Source organism: Leucopleurus acutus (assembly GCF_964270905.1).
Source record: "Leucopleurus acutus genome assembly, chromosome: 3".
NCBI classification, from domain to species: Eukaryota; Metazoa; Chordata; class Mammalia; order Artiodactyla; family Delphinidae; genus Leucopleurus; species Leucopleurus acutus.
Window position 1 is genome coordinate 135,280,083 of NC_139145.1, and position 23,660 is coordinate 135,303,742.

At 35.0% G+C, this 23,660-nt stretch overlaps 1 protein-coding gene across 1 annotated transcript in view; it reads right to left on the reverse strand.

Moving 5' to 3' along the window:
* NDUFS4 (NADH:ubiquinone oxidoreductase subunit S4) overlaps positions 1 to 23,660 on the reverse strand; it is a 117,699-nt gene that overhangs the window by 31,359 nt on the left and 62,680 nt on the right. The window contains exon 3 of the mRNA XM_082836812.1: positions 9,232 to 9,404. Within this exon, the coding sequence (XP_082692938.1) occupies positions 9,232 to 9,404 (173 nt within the window). The remainder of the gene's footprint in view (positions 1 to 9,231; positions 9,405 to 23,660) is intronic.

Genomic DNA, 23,660 nt, shown 5'->3' on the forward strand with positions numbered 1-23,660 from the left:
TAGCCCTGTGACACCCTGGGTTTCTGCAGCCAGCCTCCTCCACACGAGGTAAGGCCTAGCAAACAACTGGACCAGGGGCCAGCCACATCTATCTGACTGCCCACAGTAGTCAACCTGCCACAACAGAAGGACCCATTCAGCCCACACAAGCGGCACCCTTAGCGCATATAGCTTTGGTGACAAGAGGGGAGTGTGCTGCTAGGACACATAGGACATCTACAAAAGGCCACTTCTTGAATGTTGGGAAACAAAACTAACCTGCCAGATACATAGAAACAAAAAGGGCAAATCAGGCAAAATGAGACAAGAAAATCAGTTCCAAACGAGGGAACCAGATAAAACACCAGAAGAACTAAGTGAAGTGGAGATACCTAATAAAGTGTTAAAAGTAATGATTGTAAAGATCAAAAAAATCAGGATAAAAATGGATGACACACTGAGAAGTTTAACAAAAAGAAGATATAAAGAAGAACAAAACAGAGTTGAAGAAAAAGTATACTAGAAGGAATCAACAGATTATGCAGAGGAATGAGTAAGTGAGCTGGAAGTCAGGAGTAGTGGAAGTCACTGAAGCTAAAAAAAAAAAAAGCTAAAAAAAAAAAGAAAAAAAAAAGAAAAGAATAAAAAGAAATGAGGACAGATTAAGAGACCTCCGGGACAACATCAAGCATACGAACATTTGCATTATAGGGGTCCCAGAAGAAGAAAGGAGAAAAAAAGGGGTAGAGAACATATTTGAAAACATAATAGTTGAAATCTCTAACCTGGGAAAAAGAAACAGACATCCAGGTCCAGGAAGCACAGCAAGTCCCAAATAAGATCACCCCAAAGAGGACCAGAGCAAGACACATTGTAATTAAAATGGCAAAAATTAAAGATAGAGAATATTAAAAATTAAGAGGGAAAAGCAACAAGTTACTTACAAGGCTACCAGCTGACTTCTCAGTGGTAACTCTGCAGGCCAGAAGGGAATGGCATAATATATTTTAAATAATACAAGTAAAAAAACCTACAAACAAAAATACTCTACCCAGCAAGGCTTTCATTCAGATTTGGTGGAGAAATCAAAAGTTTTACAGACCAGCAAAAGCTAAGAGATTAGCACCACCAAATCAGCTTTACAGGAAATGTTAAAGGTAGTAAATCAACCATGTAGAAAGCTACTTGGAAGATTAAAAGTCAAAAGTAGTAAAATCATATATGTCCTCATAAGCAGTTAAAAGATACATATAACAAAGATGTAAAATATGATGTCAAAAACTGTATTCTTAGGGGGAAGGGAGTAAAAATACAGGGTTGTTATAATGAGTTTGAAATTAAGAAAGCAACTTAAAATAATCACACACAAACATATAAATTGTTATATATAAACCTAATGGTAACCACAAACCAAAAATCTATAATAATACACAAAAAAGAGAAAGTAATCCAAATATAACACTAAAGATAGTCATCAAATCCCAAGGGAAGAGAACAAACTAAAAAGGAACAAAAACTATGAAACAACCCAAAACAATTAACAAAATGGCAAAAAGTATATACCTATCAATAATTACTTTACATGTAAATGCTCCCTCCAATCAAAAGACACAGAGTAGCTGAATGGATATAAAAACAAGCCTCATATATATGCTGCCTACAGGAGACTCACTTTGGACCTAAAGACACAGTGAAAGTAAGGTGATGGAAAAAGGTACTCTTTGAAAATGGAAATGAAAAGAAAGCTGGGGTAGCAATACTTATATTAAAGCAACAACGACAAAACAGAGTTTAAAACAAAGACTGCAACAAGAGACAGAGAAGGACATTACATAATGATCAAGGCATCAATCCAAGAAGGAAATATAACAATTGTAAATATATATGCACCCAACATAGGAGCACCTAAATACATAAGCAAAATTAACAGACATAAAGGAAGAAATTGACAGTAACACAATAATAGAAGGGGACTTTAACACTCCTTCTATCAATGAACAGATCATCCAGACAGAAAATCAATACGGAAACACTGGCCTTAAATGACAAGACAAACGGCCTTAAAAGTTATACATTTGTATAAATATAAATATATATATACACACACACACACACACACAACAACATTCCAAACACAAGCAACAGAATACAAATTCTTCTCAAGTGCACATGGAACATTCTCCAGAATAGATCACATGCTAGGCCACAAAACAAGTCTCAGTAAACTTCAGAAAACTGAAATCATATCAGTCATCTTTTCCAACCAAAACACTATAAGACTAGAAATTAACTACAAGAAAAAAGCTGCAGGGCTTCCCTAGTGGCGCAGTGGTTGAGAGTCCCCCTGCCGATGCAGGGGACACGGGTTTGTGCCCCGGTCTGGGAAGATCCCACATGCCGCGGAGCGGCTAGGCCTGTGAGCCATGGCCGCTGAGCCTGCGCATCCGGAGCCTGTGCTCCGCAACGGGAGAGGCCACAACAGTGAGAGGCCCGTGTAACACACACACACAAAAAAGCTGCAAAAAACCAAACACATGGAGGTTAAACAATATGCTACTAAACAACAATGATCCAAAATCTACAGGATGCAGCAAAAGCCACTCCAAGAGGTAAGTTTAAGGTGATACAAGCCAAACTCAGGAAACAAGAAAAATCTCAACAACCTCACCTTATACCTAAAGTAACTAGAAAAAGAACAAATAAAACCCAATGTTAGTAGAGGAAAGAAATCATAAAGATGATAGCAGAAATAAATGACAGAAACTAAAAAAAAATACAGAAGATCAACAAAACTAAGAGCTGATTCTTTGAAAAGATAAACAGAACTGATAAACCTTTAGCCAGACTCAGCAAGAAACAAAGAGGGCCCAAATCAACAAAATTAGAAATGAAAAAGGAGAAGTTACAGGCTGCACCAGAGAAACACAAGGAATCATAAGAGATTACTATGAACAACTATATGCCAATAAAATGGACAATCTAGAAGAAACAAATTCCTAGAAATGTACACTCTCCTAAGACTGAACCAGAAAGATATAGAAAATATAAACAGACCAATTACCAGTGATGAAATTGAATCAGTAATTTTAAAACTCCCAACAAAAGGAAGCCCAGGACCAGATGGCTTCATAGTTTAATTCTACCAAACATTTAAAGAAGTTAACACTTACCCTTGTCAAACTATTTCAAAAAATTGCAGAGGGAAGAGCACTTCTGAACTCATTCTACAAGGTCAGCATCTTCCTGATACCAAAACTAGACAAAGATATCACACACAAAAAAGGAAACTACAGGCCAATATCACTGATGAACAGATGTAAAAATCTTCAACAAAATACTGGCAAACCAAATTCAACAACACATTAAAAGGTTCATCTACCATGATCAAATGGGATTTTTCCCAGTGATGCAAGGATGATTTAATATCTGCAAATCAATCAATGTGATACACCACATTAACAAACTGAAGAATAAGAACCATATGATCATCTCAATAGATGCAGAAAAAGCTTCTGATAAAATCCAACATCCATTTATGTTAAAAACTCTCCACAAAGTGGGTTCAGAGGGAACACACCTCAACATAGTAAAGGCCACATATGATAAGCCCAGAGCTAACATTACAGTCAATGGTGAAAAGCTGAAAGTATTCCCTCTAAGATCAGCAACAAGTCAAGGATGCCCCCTCTCACCACCTGTATTCAATATAGTACTGAAACTCCTAGCTATAGCAATCAGACAAGAAGGAATAAAAGGAATTCAAAGTGAAAAAAGAAGTAAAACTTTCACTGTTTTGCAGATGACATGATACCATATACAGAAAATCCTAAAGACATCACCAAAAAACTACAAGAGCTCATTAATGAATTTGGTAAACTTGCAGGATACAAAATTAATATACAGAAATCTGTTGCATTTCTATACACTAATTATCAGAAAGGGAAATTAAGAAAAAAACCCATTTACCATTGCATCAAAAAGAATAAAATACCTAGGTATAAATCTAACAAAAGAGGTTAAAAAACCTGGACTTGAAAAACTGTAAGACTCTGATGAAAGAAACTGAAGACGATACAAACAGATGGAAAGATATACCATGTTTATGGACTGGAAGAATTAATATTGTTAAAATGATCATACTACTCAAGGCAATGTACAGACTCAATGTAATCACTATTAAAATACCAATGGCATTTTCACAAAACTAGAACAGATAATTCTAAAATCTGTATGGAAACACAAAAGATCCTAAATAGCCAAAGCAATCTTGAGAAAGAACAGAGCTGGAGGTATCATGCTCTCTGACTTCAGATTTTTCTACAAAGCTACAGTAATCAAAACAGTATGGTACTGACATAAAAACAGACACATAGATCAATGGAACAGACTACAGAACCCTGAAATAAACCCCATGCACTAATGGCCAATCAATCTATGACAAATGAGGTAAGAGTATACAATGGAGAAAAAACAGTCTTTTCAACAAATGGTGCCAGGAAAACTGGACAGCTACATGTAAAAGAATGGGATTAGAACATTTCCTCACACCATATATAAAAATAAACTCAAAATAGATTAAAGACCTGAATGTAAGACAAGGAGCCATAAAACTAGCAGAAAACATAGGCAGAACACTCTTTGACATAATTCATAGCAATACTCTTTTAGATCTGTCTCCTAGGGCAAAGGAAACAAAAGCAAAAGTAAACCAATGGTACCTAATCAGATTAAAAGCTTTTGCACAGGGCTTCCCTGGTGGCGCAGTGGTTGAGAGTCCGCCTGCCGATGCAGGGGACACGGGTTCGTGCTCCGGTCCGGGAGGATCCCACATGCCGCGGAGCGGCTGGGCCCGTGAGCCATGGCTGCTGAGCCTGCGCGTCCAGAGCCTGTGCTCTGCAACGGGAGAGGCCATGACAGTGAGAGGCCCGCATACCACAAAAAAAAAAAAAAAAAAGCTTTTGCACAGCAAAGAAGTAAAAAAAAAACACTGACAAAATGAAAAGATAACCTACTGAATAGAAGAAAATATTTGCAAATGATATGCCTGATATATCTAAAATAAACAGCTCATACAACTCAATATCAAAAAAACAAACAACCTATCAAAAATATACAGAAGACCTGAATAGATATTTTTCCAAAGACATACATATAGATGGCCAATAGCCACATGAAAAGATGTTAAATATTCCTAATTATTACAGAAATGTAAATCAACACCACAGTGTGATATCACCTCATACCTGTCAGAATGGCTGTCATCAAAAGGCCACAATAACAAACATTAGCAGGGATGTGGAGAAAAGGGAACCCTTGTGCACTGATGGTGGGATTGTAAATTGGTGCAGTCACTATTGAAAACAGTATGGAGGTTCTTTAAAAAAACTAAAAACACAACTACCATATGACCCAGCAATTCCACTTCTGGGCATATATCCAGAAAAAAACAAAAACACTAATATGAAAAGATACATGCACCCCAAAGTCCACAGCAGCATTATTTACAGTTGCCAAGATATGGAAGCAACCTAAATGTCCATCAACAGACGAATGGATAAAGATGATGTGGTATTCATATGCAATGGAATACTACTCAGCCACAAAAAAAGAATGAAATTTTGCTGTTTACAACAACATGGATAGACCCAGAGGGTATTATGCTTAGTGAAATAAATCAGAGAAAGACAAATACATATTTATGTTATCCCTTATATGTGGAATCTAAAAAAATAAAACAAATGAATAAATATAACAAAACAGAAACAGACTCATAGACAACAAACTAGTGGTTCCCAGTGCGGAGAGGGAAGAGGGAGTAAGATAGAGGTAGAGGAGTAAGAGGTACAAGCTACTATGTACTAAATATATAAGCTGCAAGGATATATTGTAGGGACTTCCCTGGTGGTCCAGTGGTTAAGAATCCACCTGCCAATACAGGGGACATGGGTTGGATCCCTGGTCCAGGAAGATCCCACAGGCCGCAGAGCAACTAAGCCTGTGCACCACAACTACTGAGCCTGTGCTCTAGAGCCCACGAGCTGCAACTACTGAGCCCATGCACCACAACTACTGAAGCCCACAAGCTCTAGAGCCCACACGCTGCAACTACTGAGCCTGCATGCTGCAACTACTGAAGCCCACGTGCCTAGAGTCTGTGCTCTGCAGCAAGAGAAGCCACAGCAATGAGAAGCCTGCACACTGCAAGGAAGAATAGCCCCCACTCACCACAACTAGAGAAAGCACCCTCACAGGTACGAAGACCTAGCACCACCATAAATAAATAAATACATACCTACATACACACATACATAATTTTAAAAAAGGATATATTGTAGAGCACTGGAATAGCCAATATTTTATAATAACTTTAAAGGGAGTATAAGCTGTAAAATTTTGAATCACTATGCTGTACACCTGAAACTAACAGAATATTGTACATCAACTATACCTCAATTCAAAAAATTTAGTATCAAGAAAATTGCTGAGTACAACAGTTTCTACTAATATCATTACTGCCTCCCTGCCCCAAATAGATGGCAACAACACCTACTCTTCTTGATGAACCTTCATCATTATGGAGAATACTCTTTAGAATACATCATACTGACAATACTGTTTTCAGCTTTCGGCCACTTTAAAAAAATAATGCTCTAAGATCTGACATCTAATTGAGTTCTTCAAACTAGGATAGTGGTAATGTTTACAAATCTACATAGACTCTTTACAAAATAACCATATAATTTCAGAAATGTCACTTCTATTAGCATGTTTATTAAAAGACTGTTTTGCTACAAATATTTATTTTGAATCTCTAAGCCAAGTATAGCATTCATTCTGTGAAACATCGTTTAGATACATGGAATAAAAAATATAGAAAAGAAGGTTCAGGAAGTAATTTGGAGAGTGTAAAGATATGAGATATACACAGAAGAGAATACATGGGAAATAGCACTCACTGAAGTGAAGATTCACAACTTGTACAAAATGGTTACTATTCTGGGACTCCCGTAAGATCCCTATATGCCAGATCAATCTTCCTAAGTTCAATTCCCAAATTCACTGTCCAACTCAAAAACTTTGAAAAACTGGAACCACAGTGGACTTGATCCAAGTTTATACAATTTTTCCCCTAAAGGTGCTCTCTAGTTCAGACAGCTAGGAGCATCAAGCACTCAAGCAGAAAGCCAGTCTTGTAAGCACAAGAAGTCTGGAGATGGAATTTAGTATATTCCCAGAGAAGCTGGAAATTTAGGAGCAAAAACAGTAAAAAGGAGGAATCTCCAGAACAGAGAACTTTTGAATTGCACATGAATGGACAAGGCTTTAAAACAATAGCTGAGAAGGCTGAGAGAACCCAACAGAGATTTCAGCAGCTGTCCACTTGCTACAGTGGAGACTGAGTTTGGAGTTCCACAGAGTTAGAAGGAGTTAGTAAACACCTTGTGCTTTCCATCAAAACCTCAGAAAGGCCATGCCTTTTTATTTTTCCAGATTATGTTCCAGGATTAAGAAGAGGGGTAAAACTGCAACAGACCTACCCTAATAAAGCATAAAATATATCTTCCACAAGTTCAAGGTTTTCTATCAGTAATTTAACTGTCTGTCATTAACTATATAAGCATAAGGGATGGAGAATTAATAGATTGTTGATATTTCTTAATATAAATTGGTTTATTAACTGATAATTAATGTTTCAGGGATTAATTAGCATATTATTAGTATGAAGTCATACATTCACCAAAAGATATGTACAATAATTTTCATTTTAGTATTATGTATAATAACCCCAAATGAAAACTACCCGATGCCATCAATAGACAGTGCAATGGATGAACCTTGTGTATAGATGAACACATTAAACGATCACGTGACTTATTTAAAAATGAGTAATCTTAACATTTCAACCATTGGGCATAGACGAAGTTATTCCTTATAAATTTCTTTAGTCTCTATGAGTGTGTGATTTACAACAACACTCCATATATTACATGAAACATAAAATCTAAAGATACCAAAACACCTGAAAAACCGTGCCTATGTATCATTCTGCCAAATAAAATATAATTCTATTTAAACTGCAACATGGCAGATATTTTAAACAAAAATTCTCCCAGGTACATCATCAGGAAAAGATGTTAAGTGTCATACTTTTCTAAAATGAGACATAATTTAAACTGATAACTACCTTCAACTGGAGACTGAACAAATATAATGTTCCAGTAGTCTCAGTAAGAAAGATAATATTCTTGAATATCTAGCTATTTTCTCTAGTAGCAGCTTCTTTCATTCAACTAGAGGCAGTCCTGCTCTTTAACATTTGGGCCTTATCCACCATAGAGATTCAGGTCACTGATTTCATTAGTGCCACAGAATTTATGACTACTTTATTCCAATGCCTGTAAACTTATTAATCACAAGTTCTCACTCAGGAACTTACAAGTTTCCCTCAAAATAGTCAATTTCTAAACTTATCTAATCTCTTCTTATAAATAACAAAAAAATACTTTATAAGTTTTATTTTATAAACAAGTAAAAGTGTCACTAAATTATTAACACTATTCATACAGTGTATCTTAAACTAATATATATAGCTTGGGGACCATGCTAAGAGTGCTCACAATGTCAGCCATTTTTATCCAATAAATAGTACTCTGAAAAAGACTGTTTTTATGGTTTATTTTGCTGGGCCACACTTATATGAACATTATATATATGTTATATATATGTAATATATACATCTATATCATTGACCATAGTGATATCTACACAAATTATCTCAAAAGGTATTGTCATAAAGCATCCTGGGGACTTTCCTGGTGGCACAGTGGTTAAGAATCTGCCTGCCAATGCAGCGGACACGGGTTCAAGCCCTAGTCCGGGAAGATCCCACATGCCACGGAGCAACTAAGCCCATGCGCCACAACTACTGAGCCTGTGCTCTAGAGCCCATGAGCCACAACTACTGAGCCCACGTGCTGCAACTACTGAAGCCCATGCACCTAGAGCCCGTGCTCCACAGCAAGAGAAGCCACCCCAATAAGCAGCATGCGCACCACAATGAAGAGTAGACCCCGCTCGCCGCAACTAGAGAAAACCTGCGTGCAGCAACGAGGACCCAACACAGCCAAAAATAATTAAAAAAAAAAAAAAAAGCATTCTGTACACAGAAGAGTCTGAAAATCAGTGTATTTAAAAGGAAAATCTACACAGAAAAACAGAGCTGAGAATATTCAAATAAACCAAAGTACTCACGTTGATGCCCAACCCATCAAAGGATTTTCCCATCTCTCTCTGGTATCAAACTCCATCTTCCATTTCTTCGTGTTGTTTACTCCAGACTGCATGTTATTGCGAGCAGGAACAAAGATCCTGACTTTTCTAGTTTTGATATGCTCTTCTGGAATACCAGTTAAAGCAGTAATATCCTACAGAAAAACAAGCAAACGTGTTTCTAACAGCCCACATACACTCTAATGTGTTTTTGTTGCTTTTTGTATCTTGCAATTCTATTCGTACTTATTTATAAATTTTTTTAAGCTTTCTGACTTAATTCACTACTTTGTTATTTTACCATGTAAACTGCTATTTTGATATTTGGAAAAGATATACTGGGGGAGTGTTAGGGTACAGTGGGGAAGGGTTCATAAAAAAAAAATTAGGTCCCTTCTGTACAACAAAGCACTGGTAATTTCTGAAGATTTTGCTGGTAGAAAAGCCTGTATACAATAGACTGTTACTTCATAAGCAAGTAATTACCTGCTAATTAGTTAGCAGAGAAAGAATGTAAAGGGATATTAAAAATAATGAAATATAAAAAGTGACTAAATTTTAAATAGAAAAATCTATTACCAATGGTTTCTATGTCAAATTGCTTACAACAAGGCATTCCCTTCAGAGGAAGGCCTGACCCTGTTTGTAAACAATTAAAATCAATTAACAACTTTAACTAGCATTTTGATTTATCTCCCTTTGGTGAAACCTATTGAAGAGAAAATGATATCAGATAGATGTCAAATCTATTCTGCAAAGCAGAGCCAAAAAATTTGCACAATTTTTGCAGAAACATGAGATGAAAACAATGGTAACTTTCTTGACTCTTTTTCTTTATTTCTATCCAGTAACAAATGCTCAACTGATGAATGTATACAATTTTGATGCCCTAGATTAGATATATTTATCAACTTATAATAGCAATCAGGACGCAAAATAACAAAGTAATTCAGAATTTAAGTTTCCATTTAGTAATGGTAAAATACTTTATCAACATAAGAACATAGTAGGGTCAACTATATTATTCTTATAAATGAAGCATTTTAAAATCATGGTTCACTTACTAAGGTAAATTTTAACTGGTTAAAAACAACAGGTTTAACCTGGAAATGAGTATACCAAACTTGTGAAAACTAGAAAATATAGCCCATTTTGTCAATTTTAATTTCACTGTAATATGTCCTCTAATGAAGGCTAATGTTTATTTGTGGTTCCACTCTAATCAATGCTTTGGACCAAAGAATTAGTATAAGTAAGTACTTAGTTGCAGTATGTACTGTGAAAAAACTAAATGTATTTCTGACTGGACTAGGCTTTCTACCCACAGATTAAAGAACAAATTCTTTAGTTATTTTAGCTGGCAACTATACCTTTCCACCTGTACCAATAATTAGGTGTGGTTACTTTGTCACAGCCTGTCTGTTTGGAGAAACTATTGAAATGATCCATACAAATATTTACACAAAAAAGTACATCTAGTATATGCCTACATTTTTTAAAAGTTTCTTTGCTTATAGGATAAAATAAAAACAAAACAAGTACAACTGGTACATAATTTTTAAAGACATGAATATAACTTTTAATTAGTAACTTCTAATTGTCAAGTTAAACCTCAAAGAAAAGTAATTTCAGGTATTATTATATTTAATGACTCTCTAAAGCATATTCTTCTACTCAAGAGCTTGAAAGAGACTCAGCTCCTGAAAAGTCCTTAATGTTTATTTCCCCCTTTGAATTCACTACAGTATTTGTAATCTTTCATATTAACTTATTATTTAATACTATATATCTTCATATTAATATGTCCTATTTCTTCAGTTATAGTCGAAGCAAAGTATAAACAAACAATATAAGTGTATTACAAAATTATGGGGTGAGGCATCCTTGTCAAACTCCATAGCAACCCCTCCATTCTGAGCTGAGATCATAAAAACTGGAGCTGTAAGTTAGCTATTCTTTTAATTAAGACTTATAGAAAAGGAAATATATTAATCTCTTAATACCAGTTACCTCAGAAAGATAAGATCATGGGAAACAGACTTACTTTTTCTTAATAAATGTCTATATTATGTGCATATGCCAAAGTAATTTGAAAACCAATAAAGCTTTAATAAAATGGAAAGAGTATCTCTTGATTTGTACTATCAAAGCAAAAAGGGATAGAATGATTTTTTAACGATGGAAAACCTCTTTAAAATCAGTGGCTACAAAATATTGCTGAGCTCCTAGCTGCCAGTGCTTCCATGCCCCCTCAAATTACGGCAATTATTTACTGATATCTTCCCCCAATAAAGCTGGCATTTGAACAAATGAGTTTCCAAATTTTGAAGCCCAAGTTGTTCTGACATAGAATCCCTGTCTTTGCCTGCAGAAGACATGTAAGGTACTGCAGCCGAGTTGAACTGCTGCCAAAGACAGAATAAAAAGGCTTGGCATCTCTCACATACTTGACACCTAAAGGGCACAGAAGCTCTAAAATTCCTAGTCCCTCTAGGCACACTCTCAGTCTAGACAAACTGATTTCTCACACTTTTTAAATGCATCACAACACTCTATTGTTATCATTTCATCCACACAGCTTCAGCTAGTGACAGAAGAACATGTCCTTTAAGCGACATTTCAATGGGCTAAAGCTCCCATTCCAAGATTCCATTAAAACAATGTAATACTTGAAAAGAACTATGAGGCACTATGTTGAACTTTTTACTTGTGTCTTCAATGCTTTGCTTTCCTCAAAGTTGTCACTCACCTACCTGTGACTCAACTTTTGAAAATAAATAAATAAATAATCTGCAAACTACTTAAACTATATTGAACTAATGATATTCTCTAGATTTCTACTTCTCTATTGCAATATGGATCATCTGTGATTATTTAAAAAACCCATTTACAAAAGATAGAAGTGCTCTGAAGATGCCCATGTTGCCTTTTACAGATTTCTCATTTAATTGGTAAAATAGGCAATTTATAAATAATAATTCATAAATTTTCTATGATTACAAAAAAGTTAAATCACATAAGATACAAGAAGCCTTCAAGTTGGCACCTGAAGAACCTCAAGACTCACCAGTTATTATCTATAAATTCTAAAAAAACAAGTAACCCTATAGATAATATATACAGACTTACTGAATTTTAAAACTTAATTTTAAACAGTTGGGTCAAGCCTGAAACCTATATTTATATTATTAAAGAATGTCACTATCTCAATCAAGTTTTGGAAACACAATCTTATGTACAATAAGCTATTTTAAGAAATAGTAACTAATTAGCTCATCATGATTCACAGATTAAAGGGCATTCAAATTTAAAAATTTGCCACTGAGAAGAAGCATATCATAAGTTCCAAAGTTCTACTCTTTCAGTACCATCTCTTCCACAATTTAAATTCTAGAAGAGCTGATAGCTGACCTTCCATTTCACAAGTCTAGTTTAGTTAAATGGAAGAGGAATTTAAAAAATCATTAAGAAAGTATATGCCAGTATATGTAAATGAACTTTATTTTTTCAAACACCAATTTCCATTATAAAATATTAGTTTTCCATACAAAAACTGTATGACTCGGTTATCAACTGTCCCCATTTATCTTGTGTGAATTCAACTTTTTTTTTTTTTTTAAACAAAGGAAGCAGGGAACAAGCAATGGGAAGTTGGTGTCAAAATGCAGAAAAACCTCCCAGCAAGCTTCTTGCAACCACCCAGGATTTAGAGTCTTGCTGGCCGCTCTCTTTTCAATACCAGAATTTCACACATTTCAATGACTATTATGACTTCAAAGAATCAAATTTTCATCATTGTCCGTCATCTGCCAGTTGATTTGTATAAAGGAGTTCTTCTGCATGCATTCCAAACAAAAGCCTCCTTACTTTTGTGGCTATATATCAAGTTTAAAAGTTTTGTTTGTGACAGTTGTGTCTTTGGTAAATTAGGGTAACACTGAAGGAGTGCAGCTGCTCTGCAGGAACCTCCTTTTTGGCACCATTGCACTTAAATAAAAACTGAATAATTAGCTTCTGCCTTTATTAAACCACAAAAATGCCACTGGCCTTAGTAATTACTTCCGGTTGCCCCACCCACTTAACCTTAATACTTTACACTTGTCATAAAGAGAAATTAATGAAAAAGGTTTTCACCACTTTGGATGAATTTTTGATAGATCTCTCAGTACACCCAGAACAGCCAAAATTTTTACCAGGCTTTTTGGTAATAAGTTGACTAAATTGCATGTTATTATGGATCAATGTTGAAAAGTTTTAATAGAGTACATATTGGAACATTAAGTACAAATATTGCTCATAGAAACTTGTTCTATTGCAGGCTATTAGTTACCAATTATGTGTTTAAATTTATTTTAGGGCTAAAACTGATCTAAATTTGATGATTGTGTTTATATTCTACTTCAACCATGAAAGATGTTAAAAGGAAAACAATCCTGGATCTGTAATAAAAACTTCCTTTCAAGTGCCCTACAGAAACTTAACACAAGAAACTCATTAAGTGGTCTCATAAGTAATGAAGGACATTTTACAAAATAAATTTTACAGTTTGAAAATTAACAAAGAGTTGGCAGATAGCATAACCATATGTATTTACTTACCATGGAAGAACTTTAAACATTTCTAAAAAGTTAGTGGCCACATCGATTCAAGATACAATCAAAACTGTAAAAATACATTAGAAGTGTGCCAGCCGAACCAATTTTTGTTTGTTTGTTAAAGCAACATATTGATGTAGGAGTCTAACCAGGTAATGAAACAAGTGTTGAAATATGATATCCATTATATCTTGCATAGCGGGCAAAGTTACCATGAAACCAAAAGTTCAGTTTTAAATGGAATGTTGTTAAGATATTAACAATGGATCAAGCAAATGATGCAGCTAATCATATAAAGAGCAAAAACCTAAGAATTAGAGACATGTGTCTCAATCTCAAACCATTTTCATTACTCCTAGATCCTTCTGAGCAGGATAGGGTAGAGCAACGGCTAAAAGCAAAGGGCTGGGTCAAAACTGGGTTAGAATCGCAACTTACGTTGGGTAAATTAATAGACTTCTCCTAAATCATCATCTATAAGGATCAATTAAACAAAGTAAAATGAGGACTAAATAATGTATGTAAAGTGCTTGGGCAATAAAGAGATGTCCCATGTATATTTAATGTCTACTATGTATTAGACAATGGACACAATGCTCAATAGTATAGACATGATCTCCATTCTCATGAAAAGTACTATTTGACTTTTCAAAAAGGACAGAGTGAACAAGTAACAGGAGGCTGTTGTTAAGATGAAAAAAACTCCCATCTTCTTTGAAGAATATGAGTTAGTAAATAAAATACAACAAAAGGAACAAGGTATAATTTATCTTTGTTCATTTCAATTCAAATGGACAGATTGTACTATGCCAAGTTATCTATGCCAGGGACTGAAGAGAATATAAAAATAAGACTTTAGTCCTGAATTTTAAAAGTTTATAATCTGTGTACCCATAAGGAGGGGGGGATAACTAAGTAATCATTACTGTAAAATACAGTATTAGTTAAGATTCAGATAAATCTCGAAGAACCCAAGCTCCACCGTTTGCAACCTATGTGGTATTGATAAGTTGCTTAAACTCTGTCAGTTTCCTCCTTTAAAAAAATGCACTACAAGGAATTCCCTGGCAGTCCAGTGTTTAGGACTCCACGCTTTCACTGCTGAGGGTGCGGGTTCAATCCCTGGTGGAAAAACTAAGACCTGCAAGCCCTGCAGCTCGGCCAAAAAAAAAAAAAAAAAGCACTACAAAACCTACCTCATAGCAATGTTTGGAAGGATTAAGTCAGGATATGAAGTAAAATGTGATAAATGCCATGGGGGTCAAATAAAAGAAAGACTGCATTTGGTTTTAAAGGTGCAAAAGTATCAGAAAATACTTTTTCTGACTAAAGAGGGAGACAAGATGATTCTTTCAGGATACTTATGATTTTAAGAAGATACAGTTAAAACATTATAAAAAAATTAAATAAAAATTTAAAAAATATGTCCATATGTTTAAAACCTTAGCAACTGCTTTTCTTATGCATATTACCTACCAATAATTATCTATATACATATCCACTGTGTATAGTTATAATAATAATAAAATAATTTTGCATTATTGTTAAGTATCACATCACTTACTCTTTTCTCCATGTAGTTACCCAGTTTTCATATTTCTTGTTTTAATGGCCTCATTGACAATCTATGAAGTTGATATGCCACAATTTCTTAGTCAATTCATTATTAAAAAATCAAATTGTTTTGTTATTATTTCTTTTAAAGTACAGATTACTGCAATGAAAATCTCAGTAGCCTAATTCTTTAAGGTTAGTCACTGAGGGTAATACTAACTGGATCAAAGGTTATAATAATTTCCATGGTTCCTGATGTTATCAAATTGCTTTCCAAAGGGGTAGTAAATTTTTATATTGCCAACCACATGTGGGCCAATTTCCATTTATGCTCTAAAGGCACAGAGAAACAGGTATATATTAATTGGATTGAATTTATTTATTGTGTATTCTTCCATACAAAACTATAAAGGAGATGAGTTTGATCTTTGACTTGTAAAAACATTATCCTCAAAATTGATCCTAATGATATTACTTTATAGGAGCTAATACCAGTAGAAACAGGTGGGAAAAGGTAACACCTAAAATCTAATTAACTGTTCAAAATATAACTCTGGAACATCAGAGAGATGTATAATCTTTTTGTAATGGTGTAAGGATGGTGAATATTTTCATATTCTGAAATACTGTACATAGTTATAGTACATGATTTGACATATGGCATAGCCAAATCAAGTCTACTAAACAACTATTTTAAGACAGAATGCTATAATTTTTTTTTTTTTTTTTTGGCTGTGCCACGTGGCTTGCAGGATCTCAGTTCCCAACTAGGGATTGAACCCGGCCCACGGCAGTGAAAGCCTGGAATCCTAACCACTAAGCAACCAGGGAATGCCCCTGGAATTCTATAATTTAAAAAAGATTATACAGAAATAAACTTTTTCCCCCAAATCAGGAAAAGTCTTCCATTGGAAGCCTTCCTTCATTTTTATAAGGAAACACTTGAAAGAATCTTCATTTTCTACTAACTTTGAAACAACTGAAAGTTACTTAAAAAAAAAAAAGCTTAATAAATAAATGAACAGTCAATACTGCCTCATTGAAAACCAGTATGCTTCACTGAAGCATTCTGAAAGTTATTAAGTTAATAATTTTTTAAACTTAAGAGAAAGATATAACATTAATAATGATCAACTTTTTAATACATAAACCCCTCTCCCCTTTTGCTTTTTAATCCAATGTTCCAGAATTTTTTTGATTTTTAAATCACTAACTCATGTAGCTATATTAGGTCACATAATAGCTTTTTCAGAAGCTGAAATAAAGGAAAAAAAATTTTGGACACAAAACACTTGGAACTTATATAGCATATTATATTTTTAAAAGATCCAATCTGTTATTTCTTAATCAAATAGTCTTCCTTATACCATGGTAATAAATTAAAAAGTTGACCTACACACAACATAAATTAAGAATTATGAGAACAAAAGCCACAACAGCAGAGAACTAAATACGAAATAACTGTTGAATAAACATCAGGGCAAAGGAAAAGAAGGTAAATAAACATCTGGAAATCAAGTTATGGTTTAAGCAATAAATGAAATTAGTTAAATCTGGAAAGGAAGCTGAAAATAATGAATCTAAAGCTGAATGTTTCTAGCTTAATAAAGCAATACTCAAGAGGCAATGCTGTGAAAGTCAAACTAGATTTCAAGGAGACACAAAATGTATAAGACAATCCCTCATTAATTTAGCATAAGAAGAGAAGTTAAGCTATGCAATAGAAGTCTCCTTTCTGACTTAGGAACTGATAGTTGTTCAGTTAACTGAAAATATTAGTGAAAACAGAGGATCATTAAGTAAATACACACATGCACGCATACACAGCCACACTTTAAACACTGTATTATAACTTAAAAAGCATACATGTACATTCTTTCAATACTCTTCTGATATAGGGCCAGTACCTTTCCTTTGAGTGTAAGTCCAGTGCTAAGAATTCCAAGTGTTGTTTCTTCCATAGACTACCAAGAAACTGCATATCTACAATTTATAGTTTTGGTTTTTTAAATGCGAAGTGAGAATAGAAAGACACTTGTGAAACATGAGTCCAAAATCTGTCTAGATTTGCTTTTACATCACAACCTTTAATATAATTGTTTCACCTCCACCTAATTTGACAAAGATCGTGTTAGAAATTCACCTTTATTGTCTTTTCAAAGTATTAAAAAGACTGTCATATAAAGAACTCTTTGTCCCCCATATAGCAACATTCAGACTGTACTATCCAATTAAATTATGTAATTACAATGGCAAGTAAAACTGGCATAGAAAGGTGTGGAAACAAGCACAGCTGAGTCTTGGTAAACATGACTCATTACTGAGAGCTGAAGTCTGGTAGTATACTAAAATGAAACCTAAATTAAGCCATAGTATGTAGTGTGTTAGTAAGGATGTTTTACAGAAAGAACTGAGAGCATCAATAACAGAGCAAATTGTTAAAGGCTGGTTTAAAAAATTAAAGATTCATTAAAGCCATTATTGTAAACGATTGTCACAATGTAGTATATGGATTTCCATTGGGATCCATGATGGAGCAACACATACCAGACTACCACTGTTGCCATGTAAAACTATAAAACTGGGAGAGTTAAGCAACTTTTTTCAGATATTAGACAACTGGATAATACACAGCATCATACTGTCATCCCTGAAAGAAGGAAAATTCATGTTGTAGTCCTACAAATGTCCCAGCTTTATGCCTGGAGGCACATTCTAGACCACGATGGAGCCCAAGCAGAACACCGGAGTCTCACTGATCAGAGAAGGTAGGGATTAGAGTTCAGGGCTACTAACATTTGTGAGGCAGAGTTCTGAAGAGGAACAATTAGGCAAGAAAAATAAATTTAAGGCATCCAAATTGGAAAGGAAGAAGGAAAATTATCTTTGTTCACAGATTTGTAGGATTATACACACAATCACAAAACCTGCTAGAGCTAATGAACAAGTCAGCAAAGTGGCAGATTAAAAAAAAAATCAACACACAACAAATATCAGTTGTGTTTCTACACACTAACAATGAACAATATGAAAATGAAATAAAGAAAATAATTCCAATTTAAAAGATATATGCACCCCTATGTTCATTGCAGCATTATTTACAATAGCCAAGATATAAAAACAACCTAAGCATCTACTGATAGATGAAAGGATAAAGAAGATGTATGTATAAATACAATGGGATATTACTCGGCCCTAAAAAAGAATGAAATCTTGCCATTTGCAACAACATGGATGGACCTAGAGGGTATTATGCTAAGTGAAATAAGACAGAGACAAATATTATATGATTTATGTGTAGAATCTAAAAAACAAAACAGAAACAGACTCATAGATACAGGAAATAAACTGGTGGTTACCAGAGGGAGCAGTGGTTGGAAGGTGGACAAAATAGGTGAAGGGGATTAAGAGTTACAAACTTCCAAATATAAAATAAATAAGTCAGGGGGATGTATTGTACACCATATAGTCAATAATACTACTATAACTGTATGGTAACAGATAGTAACTGGATTTATCGTAGTAAAAAAAAAAAGGGTGGGGGGGAATGTGCCAAGACCATTTCAATGGGGAAAGCGCCAACAAATGGTGCTGGAAAAACTGCATCCCCAAATGCCAAAGAATAAAATTGGATCCTTTACTTTATACCATATACAAAAGTTAGCTCAAAATGGACCAAAGACCTAATGTAAAAGCTTAAAACTATAAAACTCCTAAGTTTTGTTCACCAAAGGACATATATCTGATAAAGGATTAATATCCAAACAATATAAAGAACTCCTACAACTCAACAAGAAAATGTGCAAAGTACTTGAATAGACATTTCTCCAAAGAAGATATGGAAATGGCCAATGAATGCATGAAAAAATGCTCAATATCACTAGTCATTAAGAAAATGCAAATCAAAACCACAATGAGATACCATTTCATACCCATTAGGATGGCTATTATCTAAAACATGGAAAGTAAGTGCCAGTGGGGATGTAGAGAAATTGGAACCCTTGTGTATTGCTGGTGGGAATGTGAAAATGGAACAGCCACTGTGGAAAACAGTATGGTAGTTCTTCAAAATGTTAAACATAGAATTACCATATAATCCAAACAATTCCACTTCCACGTATATACCCCAAAGAACTGAAAGCAGGGACTACAACAGATATTTGTACATCCAGGTATATAGCAGCATTATTCACAACACGCAAAGATGGAAACAACCCAAATGTCCATCAATGGATGAATGGATAAACAAAATATGGCACATATATACAACATAACCTTAATAAGGAATGAAATTCTGACACATGCTACAACATGGATGAACCTTGCAAACATTATGCTAAATAAGCCAGTCACAAAAGGACAAATATTGTACGATTCTGCTTATATCATACATTATTTGGCAAATTCATAGAGACGGAAGGTATAATAAAGGTTACCAGGGACTAGGAGGAGGAGGTAATGGGGAGTTATTATTTAATGGGTTCGGAGTTTCTGTTTGGGGTCATGAAAACGTTCTGGAAATGGATAATGGTGATGGTTGCACAATACTGTGAATGTGCTTAATGCCACTGAATTGTACACTTAAAAGTGGTTAAAATGGTGAATTTTGTGTTAGGTATATTCACTACAATTTTTTTTTTAAGAAAATGGAATGACATCTTTAAAGTGCTAAAATAAAAATCATCAATCTAGAATTCTATATCCAATGAAAAAGTTGTTAGGGACTGTATGTCCATAACATTCAACGTCCCCCTGCCCTTCAATTCATACACCGAACCCTTAACCACAAATATCATGGTATTTGGAGACAAGGCCTTCGGAAGGTAATTACAGTTAGATGGGTCATGATGTGGGGTCCTTATGATGGGATTAGTGCCTTTATAAGAAGAGACACCAGGGCTTCCCTGGTGGCGCAGTGGTGGAGAGTCCGCCTGCCGATGCAGGGGACACGGGTTCGTGCCCCGGTCTGGGAAGATCCCACATGCCGTGGAGCGGCTGGGCCTGTGAGCCATGGCCACTGAGCCTGCGTGTCCGGAGTCTGTGCTCTGCAACAGGAGAGGCCACAACAGTGAGAGGCCCGCGTACCGAAAAAAAAAAAAAAAAAAAAAAAGAAGAGACACCAGGGTGAATCCTCTTTCTCTCTCTTTCCTGCCATGTAAAGATTCAGTGAGAAGGCAGCCATCTCTACAAGCCAGGGAGACATTCCTAACCAGAAACCAACCACGCAGGCACCTGGATGTTGGACATCTAGCCTCCAGAACTATGAGAAAATTAATTTCTGCTGTTTAATCCATTCAGTCTATGGTATTTTGTTATGGTAGCCTGAGCTAAGACGAAGTATTTCAAAAGCAGAGGCAAAATAAAGGCATTTCCAGATAAACAAAAGCTAAGAGTTTTTGTCCCAATAGATCTGCACTACAAACAATGTTAAATGAAGTTCTTCAGGCTGAAGGAAGGAGACACAAGATGGAAATCTGTATCTATAAAGAGGAATGAAGAATACCAGAAATGGTAAATTTTTAAGTAAATATAAAATATTTTTCTTCTTGTTTCTTTAATTTCTTTAAAAGATAACTGATTATCTAAAGCAATATTAATAATTTACTATGAGGTTTATAAAATATGTGGAAGTGAAATCTGTCAACATTAACACAAAGGACTAGAGAGACAGATGGAAGCACTGATTCAAGATTCTTACGTTACATGTAAAGTGATATATTATTAGTTCATGGGAGACTGTACAAAGTTAAGAATGCATGTTGTATTCCCTAAAGCAACCACTTAAAAAAAAAAGAGATACAGCTAAAACATCAACAGAGAATATAAAATGGGTTTCCAAAAATGTACTCAATCCAAAATGAAGATGAGAAAGGTAGGCAAGAGGAGAAAAGAAATCAAATGGGAATTAAAAGGCAGAGACTGTCAAACTAGATGAAATAAAAGCAAGAGCTTTTGTTTTTTACACTGGCAAAAAAGAATAACCATTTATTAAAGTAGATACAGAACACCCGTTTCCTCAGATTTTAATACTGCTTTACATATTGTGTTTGTGAAACAGTCCCTATTATAACATGTTTATAAACCCAAATTTCAACTGATTACAGATTTATTTTTCACTTGTCAAACACATAGTTAATAATCTTCAGAGGAAAATACATCAAAGGAATTTATACGATTATAGAAGTTCTTTTTATACATGTCTCATGGAAGATACATTTATTACTTTTTAGATTCAAACTGGTTGATAAACTTCTTGTGGTTGAGGTCCTTCATTTTATTTTTTGTGATAAGAAAATCCAAAATTATTAATGTTGAATTTCTCATTGTACATTCATCTAAAAACACAGTAAAAAAAAAACTTGTAAAGATTGTAGATTGGTTAATTTAGGTGTTTTATAGTGGCTTATTATCTAATTAACTGACTGCTGGGGATATCTGCTGGAGAAGGAAGAAAAACAATCTGGAGAAAATTCTCGCATTTATTTATATCTGATAAACAAATAAAATGAAAAGAACAAAGAGCTGCAAAGCCACATGATGCTATTTCTGGCCTAGTCCATTAGGTCCTGATGAACATTTAAAGTGTTTTCTTTTTCATAAAGGTAAAAATCTGAAAAGAAAGACACATTGTAGGGACTTCCCTGGTGGCACAGTGGTTACGAATCTGCCTACCAATGCAGGAGACACAGGGTTGAGCCCTGGTCTGGGAAGATCCCACATGCCGCGGAGCAACTAAGCCCATGTGCCACAACTACTGAGCCTGCGCTCTACAGCCCGCGAGGCACAACTACTGAGCCTGCATGCCACAACTACTGAAGCCCGCGTGCCTAGAGACTGTGCTCCACAACAAAGAGAAGCCACCACAATGAGAATCCCACAGACCACAACAAAGAGTAGCCCCCACTCACCGCAACTAGAGATAGCCTGTGCACAGCAACGAAGACCCAATGCAGCCAAAACATAAATTAATTTAAAAAAAAAGAGAAAAAAAAAAAAAAGAGAAACACACATTGTATGTTTTTTCCCAAAATAGATTTTACAAAAATATATACACATAATATATAGAAGCTGAAATTATTCAAAACCAATAAACAAAACACCACAGAAGAGTAAGTGGGCGCAGCATAGAGGTTATAAAAGGTCCCCATAGCAGTTTGGGGGCTTCCCCCTCCTTTACCCATTTCATGATTTTACAATCAGACCTATGCATCATCAAGCCTGAAATAAAGGCACTAGTGACATCAGCTAGTGCAAAGAGTTCAGATATTTAAGTATAAAATACTTCAAATGAGTAGATGAAAATGCAAAATGGCACATTTTTTCAACTCATAAATGTGTGCAAGGTACAAACTTCACTTTATCTTGGATTAAAGACCTAAATGTAACGCCAGAAACTATAAAACTCTTAGAGGAAAACATAGGCAGAACACTCTTTGACATAAATCACAGCAAGATCCTTTTTGACCCACCTCCTAGAGAAATGGAAATAAAAACAAAAATAAACAAATGGGACCTAATGAAACAAAAGCTTTTGCACAGCAAAGGAAAACATAAACAAGAGGAAAAGACAACCCTCACAGTAGGAGAAAATATTTGCAAATGAAACAACTGACAAAGGATTAATCTCCAAAATTTACAAGCAACTCAAGCAGCTCAATATCAAAAAACAAACAACCCAATCCATAAATGGGCAGAAGACCTAAATAGACATTTCTCCAGAGAAGATATACAGATTGCCAACAAACACATGAAAGGATGCTCAACATCACTAATCATCAGAGAAATGCAAATCAAAATTACAATGACGTATCACCTCACACCAGTCAGAATGGCCATCATCAAAAAATCTACAAACAAGAAATGCTGGAGAGGGTGTGGAAAAAAGGGAACCCTCTTGCACTGTTGGTGGTAATGTAAATTGATACAACCACTAGGGAAAACAGTATGGAGGTTCCTTAAGAAACTAAAAATAGAACTACCATATGACCCAGCAATCCCACTACTGGGCATATACCCTGAGAAAACCCTGAGAAAAAACAATAAGAGTCATGTACCACAATGTTCATTGCAGCTCTATTTACAATAGCCAGGACATGGAAGCAACCTAAGTGTCCATTGACAGATGAATGGATAAAGAAGATGTGGCACATATATACAATGGAATATTACTCAGCCATAAAAAGAAATGAAATTGAGTTATATGTAGTGAAGTGGATGGACCTAGAGTCTGTCATACAGAGTGAAGTAAGTCAGAAAGAGAAA